The sequence below is a fragment of the Mobula birostris genome, chromosome 14 (genome assembly GCF_030028105.1).
Source record: "Mobula birostris isolate sMobBir1 chromosome 14, sMobBir1.hap1, whole genome shotgun sequence".
Taxonomy (NCBI): Eukaryota; Metazoa; Chordata; class Chondrichthyes; order Myliobatiformes; family Myliobatidae; genus Mobula; species Mobula birostris.
Window position 1 is genome coordinate 75,567,445 of NC_092383.1, and position 15,212 is coordinate 75,582,656.

Genomic DNA, 15,212 nt, shown 5'->3' on the forward strand with positions numbered 1-15,212 from the left:
GCCCTTGGCCCATCTAGTCCATGCCAACCCATTTAAACTGCCTATTCCCATCGACCTGCACTGGGACCATAGCCCTCCATACCCCTACAATCCATGTACCTATCCAAACTTCTCTTGAACGTTGAAATCAAGCCTGTGCTAGCAGCTCGTTCCACACTCTCATGACCTTCTGAATAAAGAAATTTCTCCTCACATTCTCCTTAAAAGTTCCACCTTTCTCCCTTCACCCATGACCTCTAGTTGCAGTCCCACCCAACCTCAGTGGAAAAAAGCCTACTTGCATTTACCCTATCTAAACACTCATTATCTTGTATACCTCCATCAAATCTCCTCTTTCTTCTAAGGTCCAACAAATAATGTCCTAACCTATCAAGGCTGTGTGTGGTATACATACTTTGACAATAAATGTTCTTTGAGTGATCTATTGCATCACAAAGTGGATAATATTATGCAACATGATTCCATGAAGAGAAGAAAAACAATATTTGAAAAAAAAATGCACTAATGAAAAACCAACAGGGCAACTATTTGGGATAAAAAAATATCTCCAACGTGGACTTTAAAATTCTGCACCATGATTTAATTTATCTGATACAGACTACAAATGTTCAAAGCAAAATATTGGAAAGTTCTGTTTCATTGTATGCATAATCAAATACCAACAGGATAGATAATATTTGACAAAACACAATTATCATTCAAACAAACACATACATTATGACTTAGGTCAGGTATTTGAGAAGGGATTTATGTCTCGAGAGAGCTTTGATAAATCAGTTTGATACAAATCAGTTTGCTGCATTGTTAGACTAATTTCTTATTAAGCTCTACTGAGCAGTGTAAACAATTTTATGCATTATGTTCACCACATTTTAACCCAACTCCCTTTTAATCATTGATTTAACGTCTCTATGTAAAGTCATAGATTAGGACTCCAGAAGCAATGTAGGCAGTAAGATGAGACTCTAAGGAAGATTACCAATGAAACTTTGGAATAATGGTATAGGTATAGATTTGGACCAAAATTATTAAAGGCTCTCATTGTGCTGTAACCATAAATACGAAAAGGTACTACAGGACAGAATCGATTGACTCAGTGCCAGAATGTGCAAGAATATGTGATGGGACAGGATGTCAATGGGAATGGATTGCTCTTCTTAGGCAGGAACAGCTCTTTTGATTATTGGCAAGTGAGGAAGATGATATATCCTCAAACAGAAAACATCCAACTCAAAGTAGCAAGTGCATTTGTTAAAGGTAGCATTAACAGTAGTAAAAATAAATAACTGAAAATAAGGTCTACTCACAGGTCATTGGCCTTTGGGATTAACAGTCCCAATTCTTTTATCCGATCATTGATGTTAAACCTTCGCCTGCGCTCAACTGGTGGAAAAATTGAAGCCAATGTGAATGTGAAGACAGTTTACAACAAATTTTTGTAATAATGTTGCTATTTCTGAAAAGTATTTTCCAGTTCCTTCGCAAAGGGTCATGCACTAAGCCTGGGAGATTGAAGAAACAGAAAACCAGATCACACATGCTCACCGCTATCACGGTCCACACAGCAGAAAATAGGAAGTCAAACCTTCCTCCTTCTGCTGGGAAGCATACCACTCTCCAGTGCACAAGTTCAATGGGAAGTGACAGTACCCACCAGAATATCAATTCAAAATGTTCAGCTCTCACCACACCCCTCCAAATTTTGTCTCATTCTCTCCCGTCTTCAACTATTCTCAGAATCACACCCATCCCCAAGCAAAACTCCCACCTGACAATGAGCTTCAGAACAGAACTAAAAAAAAGTATAGTAAAACAATCAAACAAGCCTGATAGTAATAGAACAGCATTGCAAGCTACAAACACACCTAGAAATCTCAGAGCTCTCTAGCCCCAGGTGGTTTTCAATATCAGCCATCTGCCTCATGCTCAGAGCCAGTAGGAAAGGTATCAAAGCAACTGAGTCTGAAGATACAGAGTAATAGCTCCTACCATAAGGCAATAGAAGGAGAGTAGGTTTCCATAAAATACTGATACTTTGGGCTTTGGGGCAGGGATAGGCTCCAGGATTCCAGCTGAAGTTCAAGGCATCATCTTCTGCTTGTCCTATCTCTTAAGGAATCCCAAAAACAAAACCTTACTCACCTCACTCCCTTCAAGTCACTGTTTATTCAGCCCGCAGGTGTGGGTTTCAGTTTTAACCCCTAAACCATTACATGCTGGGCTGCCTGAATCATCCCACTCAAAACTTCACCAACTGAAATCAAGCCAAAAGCCACAGCCTTGTTTAAGTTAAGAACCAGCTACTTTCTGTAAGAATCTGAGTGTCTTCGAGACTAGCCAAGGAGAAGCACCAATACAGCATAGCCTCAAATTCATGACTGAACTCACCCAATCTGCATCCCCACCTTGTGCACTGAGCAGAGGGGCAATGAAAGACAGAGCTAAAGTCAATCAAATTACGAGGAGAGACAGGCTACAGGAGCGCAAGGCACGATTTGAAGGAATGGTTACTCACTGAGGTTGTGATTGTCTTTCTTCTGCCGCTCTTTAGCCAATGCTCGCACTTCTGATTCTAGCCAAAAACAAAGTCGACCAATCAGAACAGTTAGAGAAAATGCTGCCGGGCAGTGGCATCGGGTAACTCAGAATTAGTTCAAAGCCACGCTTTCAAGGACAACTCTTCTTTGTTCGGGAAAGGTGCTCAAAATCAGGGCATGCTGAGTTAGAATAAATGAGGAGAAACAGTAGCCAGTGGCAACTGGATGAACAATCAAAGTTTGCAAATACAAAAAGATTATAAAATATCAGAAGGGAGGATGAGAACTAGATTTTTTGCAAGGCAAGTTCTGATCTGCCTGAAAGCATGGTAGAAGAAGATTCAACGGCAACTTTCGAAAGGCAGTTGGCTAAATAATGCTGCACATGATGAATTTGCTTTATTGCTTTTTGATTGTACTCTAAAACCATTGTTGGCCACCCTATGCTTTTTATACAGTCCCATAAAAATTGATGTCATCAATTGCACTCTTCATGTGTTTAACTCCGCACTTAGTGAGTTTTAAAATATTCTGTTACAAGGTCTCACGGATATCTACAGTTAACTGAATATCTGGCTTTCTAATGCAAAATATCAACAAGGATATGGGCAGAAAGATGAGACAAATGAAACTGATTCGAACAATTTCAAATGTCTGACACAGACAAATGGTCTCCTCCTATGCCATATGATTCATTGAAAGGAGGAAGGAAAGCCTCTTGCAAGACTACTTTCTGTTCCAGTATCCCTAGATATGCTACATACTTAGGTCAAGGTCAGCTGATTTCCAACCCACTCCAAGGCCTGAATGTGCTCATGTCTCCCACTGCAATATATGCAAGTACTCTGGGACACAAAGCCTCTCTCTCAGTAACAACCCCAAACAGGCCTAACACACAAACAATGAACATTCTATTCATACAAGGGCAGATATGAGGAGGAAACAAAGCTTATTTTGGAGAAAAATAGGGAGGAGAGAGAGCCCAGAATCTAGAAACTGCTGCTTTTAAATTGTGTTAAGAATGCATTAAAGATCACCCTTAAAACCATTTAGGAAAGTTCCATAAAAATCTAGATCGTCACTGTATGTACTCAGAACTTCACTATTGAGCTTCCTTTGTCAACACCAAATGAAGTCCGTTTTTGCAAATTGCAGATATCCCATCCTGCAAAAACTCATTTCAGGGAGGTAGCACCATCAATTTGCGGGAGACTTCCGGGAGAGGTGGAATGTCTGCAATAGAGTAGCTCCTTAGCAGCTAGCCAGCTAGTTTAAATAACGTTATCTATGCTAATGAACGAATGACACCTGTTAAACTCACCTCAACATGTCTTTTACAGTCTTAACCCACCATGGGCAATAGAAAAGTCACTGTTGCAAACAGTGCAGCAAGCAACACTGTCATTATTTTGACCCCTATTAGGCAGGGGTACACTTTAGTGTAGTCTGGGGTAACGTACGTTTTATATTTTTTTGGAACACTCTGCCATGCCACGCTGTCGCTCTCTCTCTCGCTCTCTCACTTGCTTTCTCTCGCGCTCTCTCTCTCAGTCGCGTGTTCTCACTTGCTACCTCTCTCGCGCTCTCTCTCTCACTCGCGCACTCTCACTTGCTTTCTCTCTCGCGCTCTTGCTCTCTCTCGCACGCGCACTCTCTCGTGGTCGCTCTCACACTCTCTCTTGCTTTCTCTCGCTCGATCGCTCTCAAAAAATTTGATTTCCGTGATATTGTATATAATTTGCGGGCATCAGGGAGCCACTATTCATATGCGGGAGACTCCCGGAACTTCCGGGAGAGGTAGGATGTCTGAAATTGTTATTACGAGTTTTCACTGAGGCCTAGTTGCAGGCTACTGGTTCAAAGTTCAAAGTAAGTTTATCATTAAAGTACATACATGTCATCATATGCTACCTTGAGTCAATTTCTGCAGGCGTTTACAGGAAAATAAACGAATAGTTTATGAAAAGCTATACGTAACAAAGGCTGACAAACAAACAACGAGCAAAAGAGTTTGGCAGTTTCATCTCCAATCGTAGGAAGGGATGAATCTCAAAACAGACACACTCTTCCAGTTAACAAGGAGAGTTGCCACTTGATGACTTGAAGGTGCATTGATGAGACAGGAGTGTGAGAATTTTCTTGGGGGAGAGGGGAGAGGGGCAGTCTAGTGAGGAATATGAGATATTTTATCCAGGATATGTTCCATACAAGTCCTTCAGGGCCATAGGTTAGTATTCCGGGCAGAAGACTGCAGCCTCTGAACACCTGCAGTCTGGGAAAATCTACAGTGCTGACAAATCCCTAAGGCTTGTTCTACCGTCTCCTACATGCTGAAGGAAAATTTGATGAAGTCTCTCCTCAAATATGAAGTTTGAAGGTAGCAGCCTTGACATACGCAGATATATATATATATATATATATATATATATATATATATATATACACGCATACACACACACACACACCACAAGATATAAGAGAATTAGGCCATTTGCCTAAGAATATATAGCAGAAATTGACAGATTCTTGACTTGCAAGGGGGGTTAAGGATTACGGGAAGAAGGCAAAAGAATGGGGTCAGAAGAATAAAAATAATCCATGATTGGATGATGGAGCAGGCTCAATGGGCTGAATGGCCTAATTCTGCTCCCATATCTAATTTTCTGTGGTGTGGGTGAGTGAGAGTCATGTGGTCGAACTCAATAGGAATAACCTGGAATGATCCGAAGCTGAGAATGACTATAATAATGACCATCATGGGTAATGCAGACCAGGCATGTATTTGGGGAAGGTACGTATATGGAGTCCTGTAACAGGGAAATAGTCCCTTTTCCCCCACCATCCCTGCCGGCCAGCTGGTGGTGCAGTGAGATCAGTGCTGGACTCCGGAGCAAAGGTTCCTGAGTTCGAATCCAGGTCGGGCCACCCCCGAGCACGCTTTCCATCTGTGCCGGGTTGAGCGTCAAGCTAGCCACTCGGCCTCATAAAAAATACAAGGGTCGAGTCAGGAACGTTCATAACGTGACCCGGTTAACCCTGACACCACGTGCCAGACAAGAATGGCTGAATGTCTGGTATGACGCGTGTAAAAAAAAACCGTCCCTGCCAACCATAATGTGAGACAGTGCCTATGCTCACAGAGAGCACGAATGTAACTTGAGTTTTGGCCCCTCCTTTGGCAACGTTTCAGGGGAAACAGATCCAGCTAAACCTCATCAAATACAAACAACAGTGAGTGAGGATGAGAATCACTGTGGAGACAAATTCTGGGTAGCGTCATGTTGCTGATGTCATCTGAGGGAATTTGGTGTTAGAAAAAAGGCTGTCGGGCAAATAAAAACCTCAAGAAAAACTTCCCAATGAGCAAGAAATGGGTGAAATGGTGCTTTAATCATGGCCGGATATTAAAGTTTTGGAAGATGGGAGTAGCTGCAGAAAGGAAATCTTACATTAGGAGTTCCGAATTGCAGAGGAAGATTAGGAAGCAAGAAGAGACACAACTTAGCAGGTGAATTTCAAGTCAAGTCAAAGTCAAGTCACTTTTATTGTCATTTCAACCATAACTGCTGGTACAGTACACAGTAAAAACGAAACAACAATCCTCCAGGACCATGGTGATACGTGAAACAACACAAAACTACATTAGATTTCAGGCCTACACGGGACTACATAAAGTGCACAAAACAGTGCAAGACACAGTAAAGGACAACTTACAATATAATAATAAATTATGTAAATGTAAACGTAAACAATGTTTTAAAAGGAATTGAGAAAGAAATGAGCAAAAATTGCAAAGAGAGTGGAGTGGTGTTCACTTGAGTGTGTGTGTGTGTGTGTCTGTGTCTGTGTGTGTACGTGTCTGTGTAGGTTGGTGTCAGACTAGACTCTGGGAATTGAGTGGTCTAATAGCTTGGGGGAAGAAACTGTTGCACAGTCTGGTCGTGAGAGCCCGAATGCTTCGGTACCTTTTGCCAGATGTCAGGAGGGAGAAGAGTTTGTATGAGGGGTGCATGGGGTCCTTCATAATGCTGCCAGCTTTGTGGTTGAAATATGGAACACGCTATCTGAAAAAGTGGTGGAGGTAGCCACTCTCACACAATATAATGCATCTGAATGAGCACTTAAAGCTCCAAGGTATTGAAAGCTATGAGCAAAGTCTGGCAAATGTCATTAATGATGTCAGTATGCACAGACGTGGGTCTGATTCTATGATGTCTAATTATGTGAAAAAGATTTTTGATCTAGAATATTAACTCAGCTTCAGAGTTCAGCCACATTTTGTGCAAAATTATAAAGAGTTTGCTTTTAACCATCTCTTCTAAAGACTGCCGATTAATTGTTACAGAATACATATACAAACATACATGCCTTGAAAAAGCATGTGGGAAAGAAAAGATTCCAGAATCGGAATGCCAGTGAGACTCAGTCAGAGAAGGAATGATAAAAACAGATTATTTTTTTAAAAAATGATAGAAGTCAAGCACAATGCAGCTTATCATTTCAAATGATACATTCGAGTTTCAAGATTGTTTTAATGCCATTTCCAGGACACAAATGCGAAGGAGAGCAAAATAATAAAAAGATACAGCATAAAAAACATAATAAGGTAAAGAACACAATCATTAAAAAAATCTATAAATACATCAGATAGCTTAAATACATAAATTGATTATAAGTCCATAATGTGACGCTAGGCACAGGAGCACCTGTATATGAAGTGACTCTTACAGGAACTGACAAAGTAGTGGTGGTTGGGGGTGTGGAGGGCTGGGTTAGTAGATGCAAGTGTTGATTAGTCTTACTGCTTGGGGAAAGAAACTGTTTATGAGTGTGGTGGTCCTGGTGTGAATGCTACACAGCCTCCACCCTGAAGGGAGCGAGACAAACAGTCCATGAACAGGGCGGGCGGAATCATTCATGATACTGCTGGCCTTTTTTCCGGCATCTTTCAGTATAAATGTCCTTCATGAGGTAGGCTGGTGCAGTGGTTCATCGGGCAGCTTGACTACCCGGTGTAGAGTCTTCCTGTCCGCTGCAGTGCAGTTCCTGCACCATGTTCAGATGCTCTGCACTGCACATCTATAAAAGGATGTGAGCACTGATGTGCATAGCCCAGCTCTCGTCAGCCTCCTCACAAAGTAGAGGTGTCCTGATTGTGCGGAATGTGTTCTGGGACCATGAGAGATTGTGCAAGACGAGCAACTCCCAGGACTTTGAAGCTGCTTGCAGTTTCCACTGCTGTGCCGCTGATGTAAAGAGGGGTGTGAGTGTGTGGGTTACCCTGTGCTGATAACCATCTCCTTTGTCTTGTTGACATTGAGGAAGAGGTTATTTGCCTGGCACCAGGCCTCAAGCCTGGAAGAACATTATTATATATTGCATATTGGAAAATGAATCTCAAGGTAGTAGATAGTAACGTACACATATTCTGATAATGAACTTACTGTGGTGGAGAAAAGGTGTCAAGAAAATAGGAATGAGGTGCATCAAAGAGGGAGCAAAAGGCTGATTAAGGTAAAAGGTTGTTAGACACCCTGGCTAAAGTCTGAGGTTTACCAGACAGGAGACCCACTGGACACAAGTAACATTGTTAGGCAGAAAACCGCATGGGTAAACCATGGGAAAGCTGGGGGACTTAGAAAGTAACTGGAAACCACCCAGCAGGTAAGTCAGCATCTATGGGTAGGGAAGCCGGGTTAGCAGTGCAAGGGGAATGAGTGAGGCGAGTGTATAGTGAGGAGCAAGGGGAGCAGAGGGGTGCGAGGGGTAAGGGAGCAGAGGGTGCAGAAAAGGACAAGGGAGCAGTGAGGGTCAACGGGGTTACGGATGGGTGAGGGTTGAAGAGGAAGAGGGAGCTGTGAGGGGCAGGGGAGCTAAGGGTGCAGTAAAGGACAAGGGAGTGAAGGATGAGGGAGGTGAGGGATCAGTGAGTGAAAAAGGGTTAGGGATAAATGAGGGTTGAAATGGAGAGGGAGCTGTGAGGGGCAATGGGAGAGGGAGCAGTGAGGCACAAGGGGTGCAAGAGAGGAGTGAGGGATGAGGAAGGGTGAGGGAGCAGTGAGGAATGACGGGGTTGGGAAGAATTGAGGGTTGAAGGGGAAGAGGGCCCTGAGGGATGAGGAGGTCAAGAGAGCAGTGAGGGATGAGACTGAGGCGAAGGTGCAAGGGAGAACTGAGTGGGCAGTGAGGAACAGGGGAGCAGAGGGAATAGTGAAGGACGATAGAGTTAAGGAGAAGTGTGGAGTGAAGGAGAGAGGAAGCAGTGAGGGGTGGGGGCTGGTAAGGTCGAGGGAACAGTGAAGGGCAAGAGCAAAGTGAGGGTACACGGGAGAAGTGAGGGGTGAGGAAACAGTGAGGAAGAGGAGTTAGAGTAGAGAGAGTGGCAACAATGAACAGTGTGGGTAAATGCACCTGCAGAGAGGCAGGACTTGGGAAAGGGCACAAATCTTAAGGGCTGTGCGAGCAGTGAAAGAGTGCAGTGAGGAGTGCAAACAATGAGAGAAGTTGTGCGTGTTGTGTGGTAAAAGCAGGAAACATCTGTGAGCTGAGAGAAGAGAGGGCGGAGGTGAATGTTACCGTAAACTGAGGCTCATTTAGTGTTTGATCAATAATTTAGAATTTGCAAAAGCTCTTTCCAAACCAGATCAGTAGTAACCCAAGCCCAACATTAGGGAAAATCACGGCAATATTACTGCAAAGTCAGCAGAGGGTGCATATTTAGTGACTGGGCATTTTGTTGCTTCAGCTACTGAGGCCTAGTGTTAGTTGGAGTGCTGTCCCTCTGGGGAAAGGCCCAGACCAGCCTACATTCAATGCTTCACTATAGCAACCACTGTGTGTTCAGAATGTTGGGAATGAGGATCAATAAGTTTTGAAGAGAAATCAATCCTTCACAGCCTGTTTCTGGAAAAGCAGCCGTTCCAAGTGCTGCAGGAAAGGCACTCAGTCCACATGGTGGTGCTGCTGCTTAATTTTACCCAAAATTTTGGAGGCTCCAAAGCCTTGATCATCAATTCAGGGGAGCAAGTCGGAGAAATAAGGTCTTGCACTGGGGTGGAAGGGTCATTGGCAGCAAAGGAAGATGATTTGACTCACCTCTGAACAAAAAAATACACATGCATTCCCATCAGAAGGCATTCTAGGCATTGTTATATGATGGGCACACAGTGAGAGTGATTGAAAGGACACTGGATAACTTGGAAGAATGAAGGGGATTTAGCGGAGGTGTTTAAAAGCATGAAGGGTTTTGACAGAATAAATACAGCTACCTGCAGTAAAGCCAGGCAATTGACAAAAAGAGTAAAAGGGGAGTTAAAGAGAGACACAAGAGACTCCAAATACTGGAATCTGGAACAAAACAAAACAAACTGCGGGAGGAACTCCATCGCGTCAGGCAGCATCAGTGGAAGAAAATGGACAGTGAATGTTTCGGATCAAGACCCTTCATCTGGAAGTTAAGGAGACTTTGTGTTTATCAGTCGTAGTTGATATGGTCCAAAAGTCACAGCTGTGAGAATCATGGCAGAGAAAATGTTATTTTTATATTCGAAAGGGAACTGTAACATAGCTAAATGAGAAAAATTGCAGAGTAATTGGGAAACACTTAAGAGCATAGTAATTGAATTGTTCTTTAAAAGAGGCAGCATTGAAAGAATGGACGAACTACCTCCTTCTGCATTATATGAATATGGTGATCTATGTTATGGAAATTCCAATGATTCCAATGATTTGGTAAGTTCTGATCATTTAATTTATAATGCAACTTGCTCAACGCTCACAGATTATATCAGAAATTTACATTGTTAGCAAATGTTACAAAAATGAGACTTGCTTTATTGAAAAGATTAGCATTTGAACTATTCCAGTGAGTTTCTGGGGCTATTAAGCACAAACAAAAAATGAGGAAATGAGGAATGAAAAGAGAAGTTGGAGGAGGATTATTAATGTAGGCGAGTTAGCAAAGGACATTGATGCAAGAAATAGGCTCAGGGAGCAACAGAGACCTATCTACTAAGAGAAATAACTGAGGGATATGGGGCTAAGGGCAAAATGAGGAAAATAAGTTGGGGTTCTCAGATATGGGAGAGGTCACATTGAGAGACACAAGAAGGTAGAAAGTGTACTTGGGGCTTTGGAAGAGAAAATGGTTGATGAATACACAGAGGAGTAAGATTTGAGAATGAGTAGGAAAGCATAAGGTGCATGGATTAATGTATCAAACACATTGAGTACAAGTTCAATAAACTCCATCAACATTATCTTGTGAAAGGACATTTTACCTGACATTTCCCTTTTAATGGCAATATTGGCAGGACATGAAGTGCTCGTAGTTGATGCAATTGCATGGCTTGTGTAGACATCCATGTGGCTGCTGGAAAGTGGTAACTAGAGGAGGAGAAATACAATTAATATAGGATACTGTATTAACATTTGCTTGATTTCGATAGGTTATGCCACAGCTACAGCACAATACCCTTACAGTTTCTTAACAATCTAATCCTTTTTCCAAGCTTTTGGTCACATACCCAAATATCTCCCTACACAGCATAATGCCTAATTTTACCTGCTTCATGCTCAGGTGAAGCATCTTTGGAAATCTACAGTACTGTGCAAAAGTCTCGCCCACATATATATAGCTAAGAAGCTTCAGACTTCTGCACAGCACTGTGCTAACTTTATGTATTGCACTGTATTGCTGCCACAAAAAAAAATCTTGACATATGTGAGCAATGATAAATCAGATTCTGTTATGGGTCTCTATTGTGGACTGAAAGTGGAAAAGGGCAGGAAGAGGGAAATCATGATTGGGTAAAGGGGAAGGGAGAGGGGAGGGAGTAGGAAGCACCAGAGGGACATTCTGCAATGATCAATAAACCAATTACTTGGAATCAAGTGACCTTGCCTGGTGACTCAGGGTTGGGTGTGTCTGCACCCACAGCCAACCCCCACCCTGGCACTCCTTCAGTGCCACCTGTCCCACACTCCTCCCACAGTGCTCCACCCTCGCCATTCCCAACATCCTTTGCTCCCGCCAGATTTACAAACTCACTCTCTGCTCCACGTTGACAAATACAGCTCTGTGCAAAAGTCTTAGGCACCCTAGCTATACTATAAGTATGTGCCTAAGACTTTCACAAGTACGATAGGTCTTTTTATAAATGCAGTTAATGGGCCCAATTTTTCCTAGGAAGTGTTAATGTCACTATGGTGCAAGAATGCAGTTGACCTGGTTAATCCCCCTCCACCCCAAGGAAAGTCACAGAAGTGAGTTTCATGGAGAAGATGCTGGTATTTATATAAGACAGATGCAATGTGCAAATACTGCCATCAATTAATGATCTCCCATGTGGAACTTGTTAAACCCCACACTTTTTAACAGAGGCTGTATAGAGCCCTGTGCACAAACTATAGTTGGATGTTCAGGTAGTTCCTGCACTTATTCTCATTCTGAATGGATGTGAGCTTACTCCCAAAATGTTAGGTCCATCCAAACCTAAAATAAACATTCCTAATAATTTTTGTTAAGCTTTTCTGCAGACATCAAGACAGGAAGGCGCCCGTATTAAAAAGAACAGTTTTCAGCAATAAAACGTACGTTCAGGAAGTAATGTGAGGCTCGGCAGGAGATGGTGAGTAAGCCATGCTTCCCTTGGGCTCAATTGCCTGTGCAGATTTCAGCTCATGTTTTGTAACTTTTGACAAGATTCTCAAGAAATTGAATTGCCAAGATTTCGTATGTAGATCTTTGACAGTACGTAACTGACACCGAGCTAATTTAAAATGCAGTGTTAAGCCAAGATCGGTCTGACCAAGTTAGATGGTCAAAATCCTTTTCCAGGGTAGAAATATCACATACTAAAGGACAACACAAACAAAACGCTGGGGGAACTCAGCAGGCCAGGCAGCATCTATCGAAAAGATTAAAGAGTTGGCGTTTCGGGCCGAAACAATTTCATCAGGACATACTAAAGGGCACTGCTTTAAGGCAGGAGAAAGAAAGTTTAAAGGAGATGTACAGAACAAGTTTCTTTGACAGAGAGTGCAAGTATCTGGAACACACTACCAGGAGTAATGGTGGAAGCAGACATCATAGTGGACCTTAAGAGGCGGTTGAACAGGTAGAAGAATATACAAGGAAAGGTAGAATATGGATCATGTATATGCAGATGTCATTAGTTTGGCATCATGGTCAGCATAGACATCATGGGCTGAATGGCCTTTTCATGTGTTGTACTGTTTTATGCTCTCCAATCTGATCTACCAAAAGGATGTAAAAAAAATCCTGTTGCACTATTCAAAAGCCTAAGTATCCTGTCCAATATCACTTAAAATTAACTGGTCACTATTACATTCAGAATTGTTGAATTTTGCTTGGACCCAAAGCAGGCAAACCCCACGTCATTATCTCAATACAATGAAGCTGTAACTCTACACAGTTTCCCTAAAAACTGTGACACCTTGCCTGCATCATTCGTACATCTACAGAGTGCTTAAACCCAAAAGAGATGATGGAGATACGGGTGAAAGCATAACATGATGAATTTCAGTGTGAAGTGATAACTTTTGGGCTCATTTGCATGAGCAAATTGGGGAAACTTTCACTGGAAATGAGAAAGTTAAGTTGAGACGATGGTGATATTCACAATACTGAATCTGATGGTCAATAAGGTGGATTCAGAGAAAATATAGATATATTTCATAGAGATGATTATTCCACTCTTGGGAGGGGGTGTCAGCAAGTAAACATGGTCAGTAATAAATTCAACGTGCAATTAAAGAGAAGCACCTTCACATGAAGAATTGTGAGAACAGGAACTCACTATTACAGAAATAATTACTACAGATCTATTTAAGGAATAGCTGAAGATGCAGAGAATTTGACAAAATGAAGTTGGAAGGTAACGTGTATTGTAAACTCTATCAATGGCTAACTGAACATGTTACTTGGCCAAAGGAAATATACAAGTTTCTGTGGAGTCAGTCAGACCTTCAAGCCTTATCTTCCCACCTTTGATGGGGCACCACCTGCTTTATCAGTTCCAAAAGGATCTCCAAACCTGCCTGAAAGTAAACTCTAGATAAAGTGCACTTGGCCACAAAAGGCATTAGAATTGATCATTAGAGACACCAAGGAGTTGGCCCTCAGTAACGTGGTTACACCAAGATACAAGTGAGTTCTTATTACAGCAGATTAGCAGATACTTTCAACTCAGAATCCACTCATCAGGAAGATAACCTGAACCCATTCAGTATCCATCCACATTAGAAGCCACCAGTTCCAAAAAGCACCAAACTGTTTCCTGCAAGTACTTGAACCTACAGTGACTACACTTTTGAGGTTAATCATACACCCTTCAATTTCTGTAAAATTGTCTTGTACTATTCCCAGGAACTTCTTACTTTCAATCTCCAGCTTTCAGGAGTCTCCTCTTGAATTGCTATGTTGTGTCTGACCTTTCTACATAGTTTAATCATTCCTTCAATGACAAGACTGGCTTGTGGGGACAAGGACACATTCCACCTCTCAAGTCTGTTCCATTGATAAACTGGAATGTAGACAATCTGAATGTTAATCCATCAAAGTGTCTTAGTTCTGTATCTCTTCATATCCTTGCATAATCTTTTGGAAGAGACATTCTAAATTTCACAGCTTTCATGGGGATAATTGAATGCAGACATCACACCAGTCCCACCACAGAAATTTCAAGTTAATCTCCCTTGTCCTGAACTCCCTTTAGAAGGGAATTTGCATCTATCAGCACTTCAATTATCCCATATACCTCCATATCAGCCCTTTATTTTCTAAACTGCCTGGAAAATAATTCAAGTCAAAGTTCAAGTTCAAAGCAAAATTTATTATCACAGTACATACATATTACCATATACTACCTGGAGATTCATTTTCTTGCAGGCATTTACATGAAAATAAAGAAATACAATAGAATTCATGAAAAAACTATACGTAAACAAAGTGACACGCACAAAATGCTGGAGGAACTCAGCAGGCAGGCAGCATCTATGGAAAAGAGTAAACAGTCGATGTTTCGGGCCAAGATCCTTCATCAGGTATAAGCAATGACCAAAAACAACCAATGTGGAAAAAACAAATTTCACAAATAAAAAAAGTCTTTGTAATTTAACCCTTTTATACCTTTATTACTCCGCATGGCACTCCCTCAAGTATCCATCCGAAGTGACCAGAGCTAAATGCAAATTTCCATTTGCAGTCCAGCTAGAGTTCTGCACAACTGTAGAATTATTTCTTCCCTATTTACACTTGAACTGGGAAGAGGAAGCATACCTGCTCTAGATCCACATGAGGGTCAGTATCTTCAAGGAGAAACAGATTATGACACAGACTCAGATCTAAGTTTTGTCTGAACTCCATAAAAGATGATGACACAGCACCCAGCAGTGAATTGTAAAAAAGTTCGTCCATCACATTCTTTTACAACACAGTGCTCCAAGGACAGCTGCAAGTGCATAGTTTTAGGCTGTGATAAGCCATCAGATAACTATACAGTTTCTCAAAAACTAGGTTAATGTCTGTGTAAATGGTTAGCTAGGAAGGAATATTAAGGCAGTCAACTGGATTGGACAAGAAAGAAGTAAACCTTCCTCTTGGCATTTGGAGTTCTTATGTGTAAAAAGAACTGGTGCATCTGTGTTTGTATG

The 15,212-nt window shown here is 41.8% G+C and overlaps 1 protein-coding gene across 4 annotated transcripts in view; it reads right to left on the bottom strand.

Annotated features, from left to right (window-relative positions):
* tfeb (transcription factor EB) overlaps positions 1 to 15,212 on the bottom strand; it is a 158,554-nt gene that overhangs the window by 12,131 nt on the left and 131,211 nt on the right. For 3 of the 4 annotated variants that reach the window (XM_072278685.1, XM_072278684.1, XM_072278687.1), the window contains 3 exons: positions 10,817 to 10,922; positions 2,516 to 2,572; positions 1,308 to 1,383 (listed from right to left, as the gene is read on the bottom strand). In XM_072278685.1, the coding sequence (XP_072134786.1) occupies positions 1,308 to 1,383; positions 2,516 to 2,572; positions 10,817 to 10,922 (239 nt within the window). The remainder of the gene's footprint in view (positions 1 to 1,307; positions 1,384 to 2,515; positions 2,573 to 10,816; positions 10,923 to 15,212) is intronic. The other variant, XM_072278688.1, reaches the window with a different exon arrangement.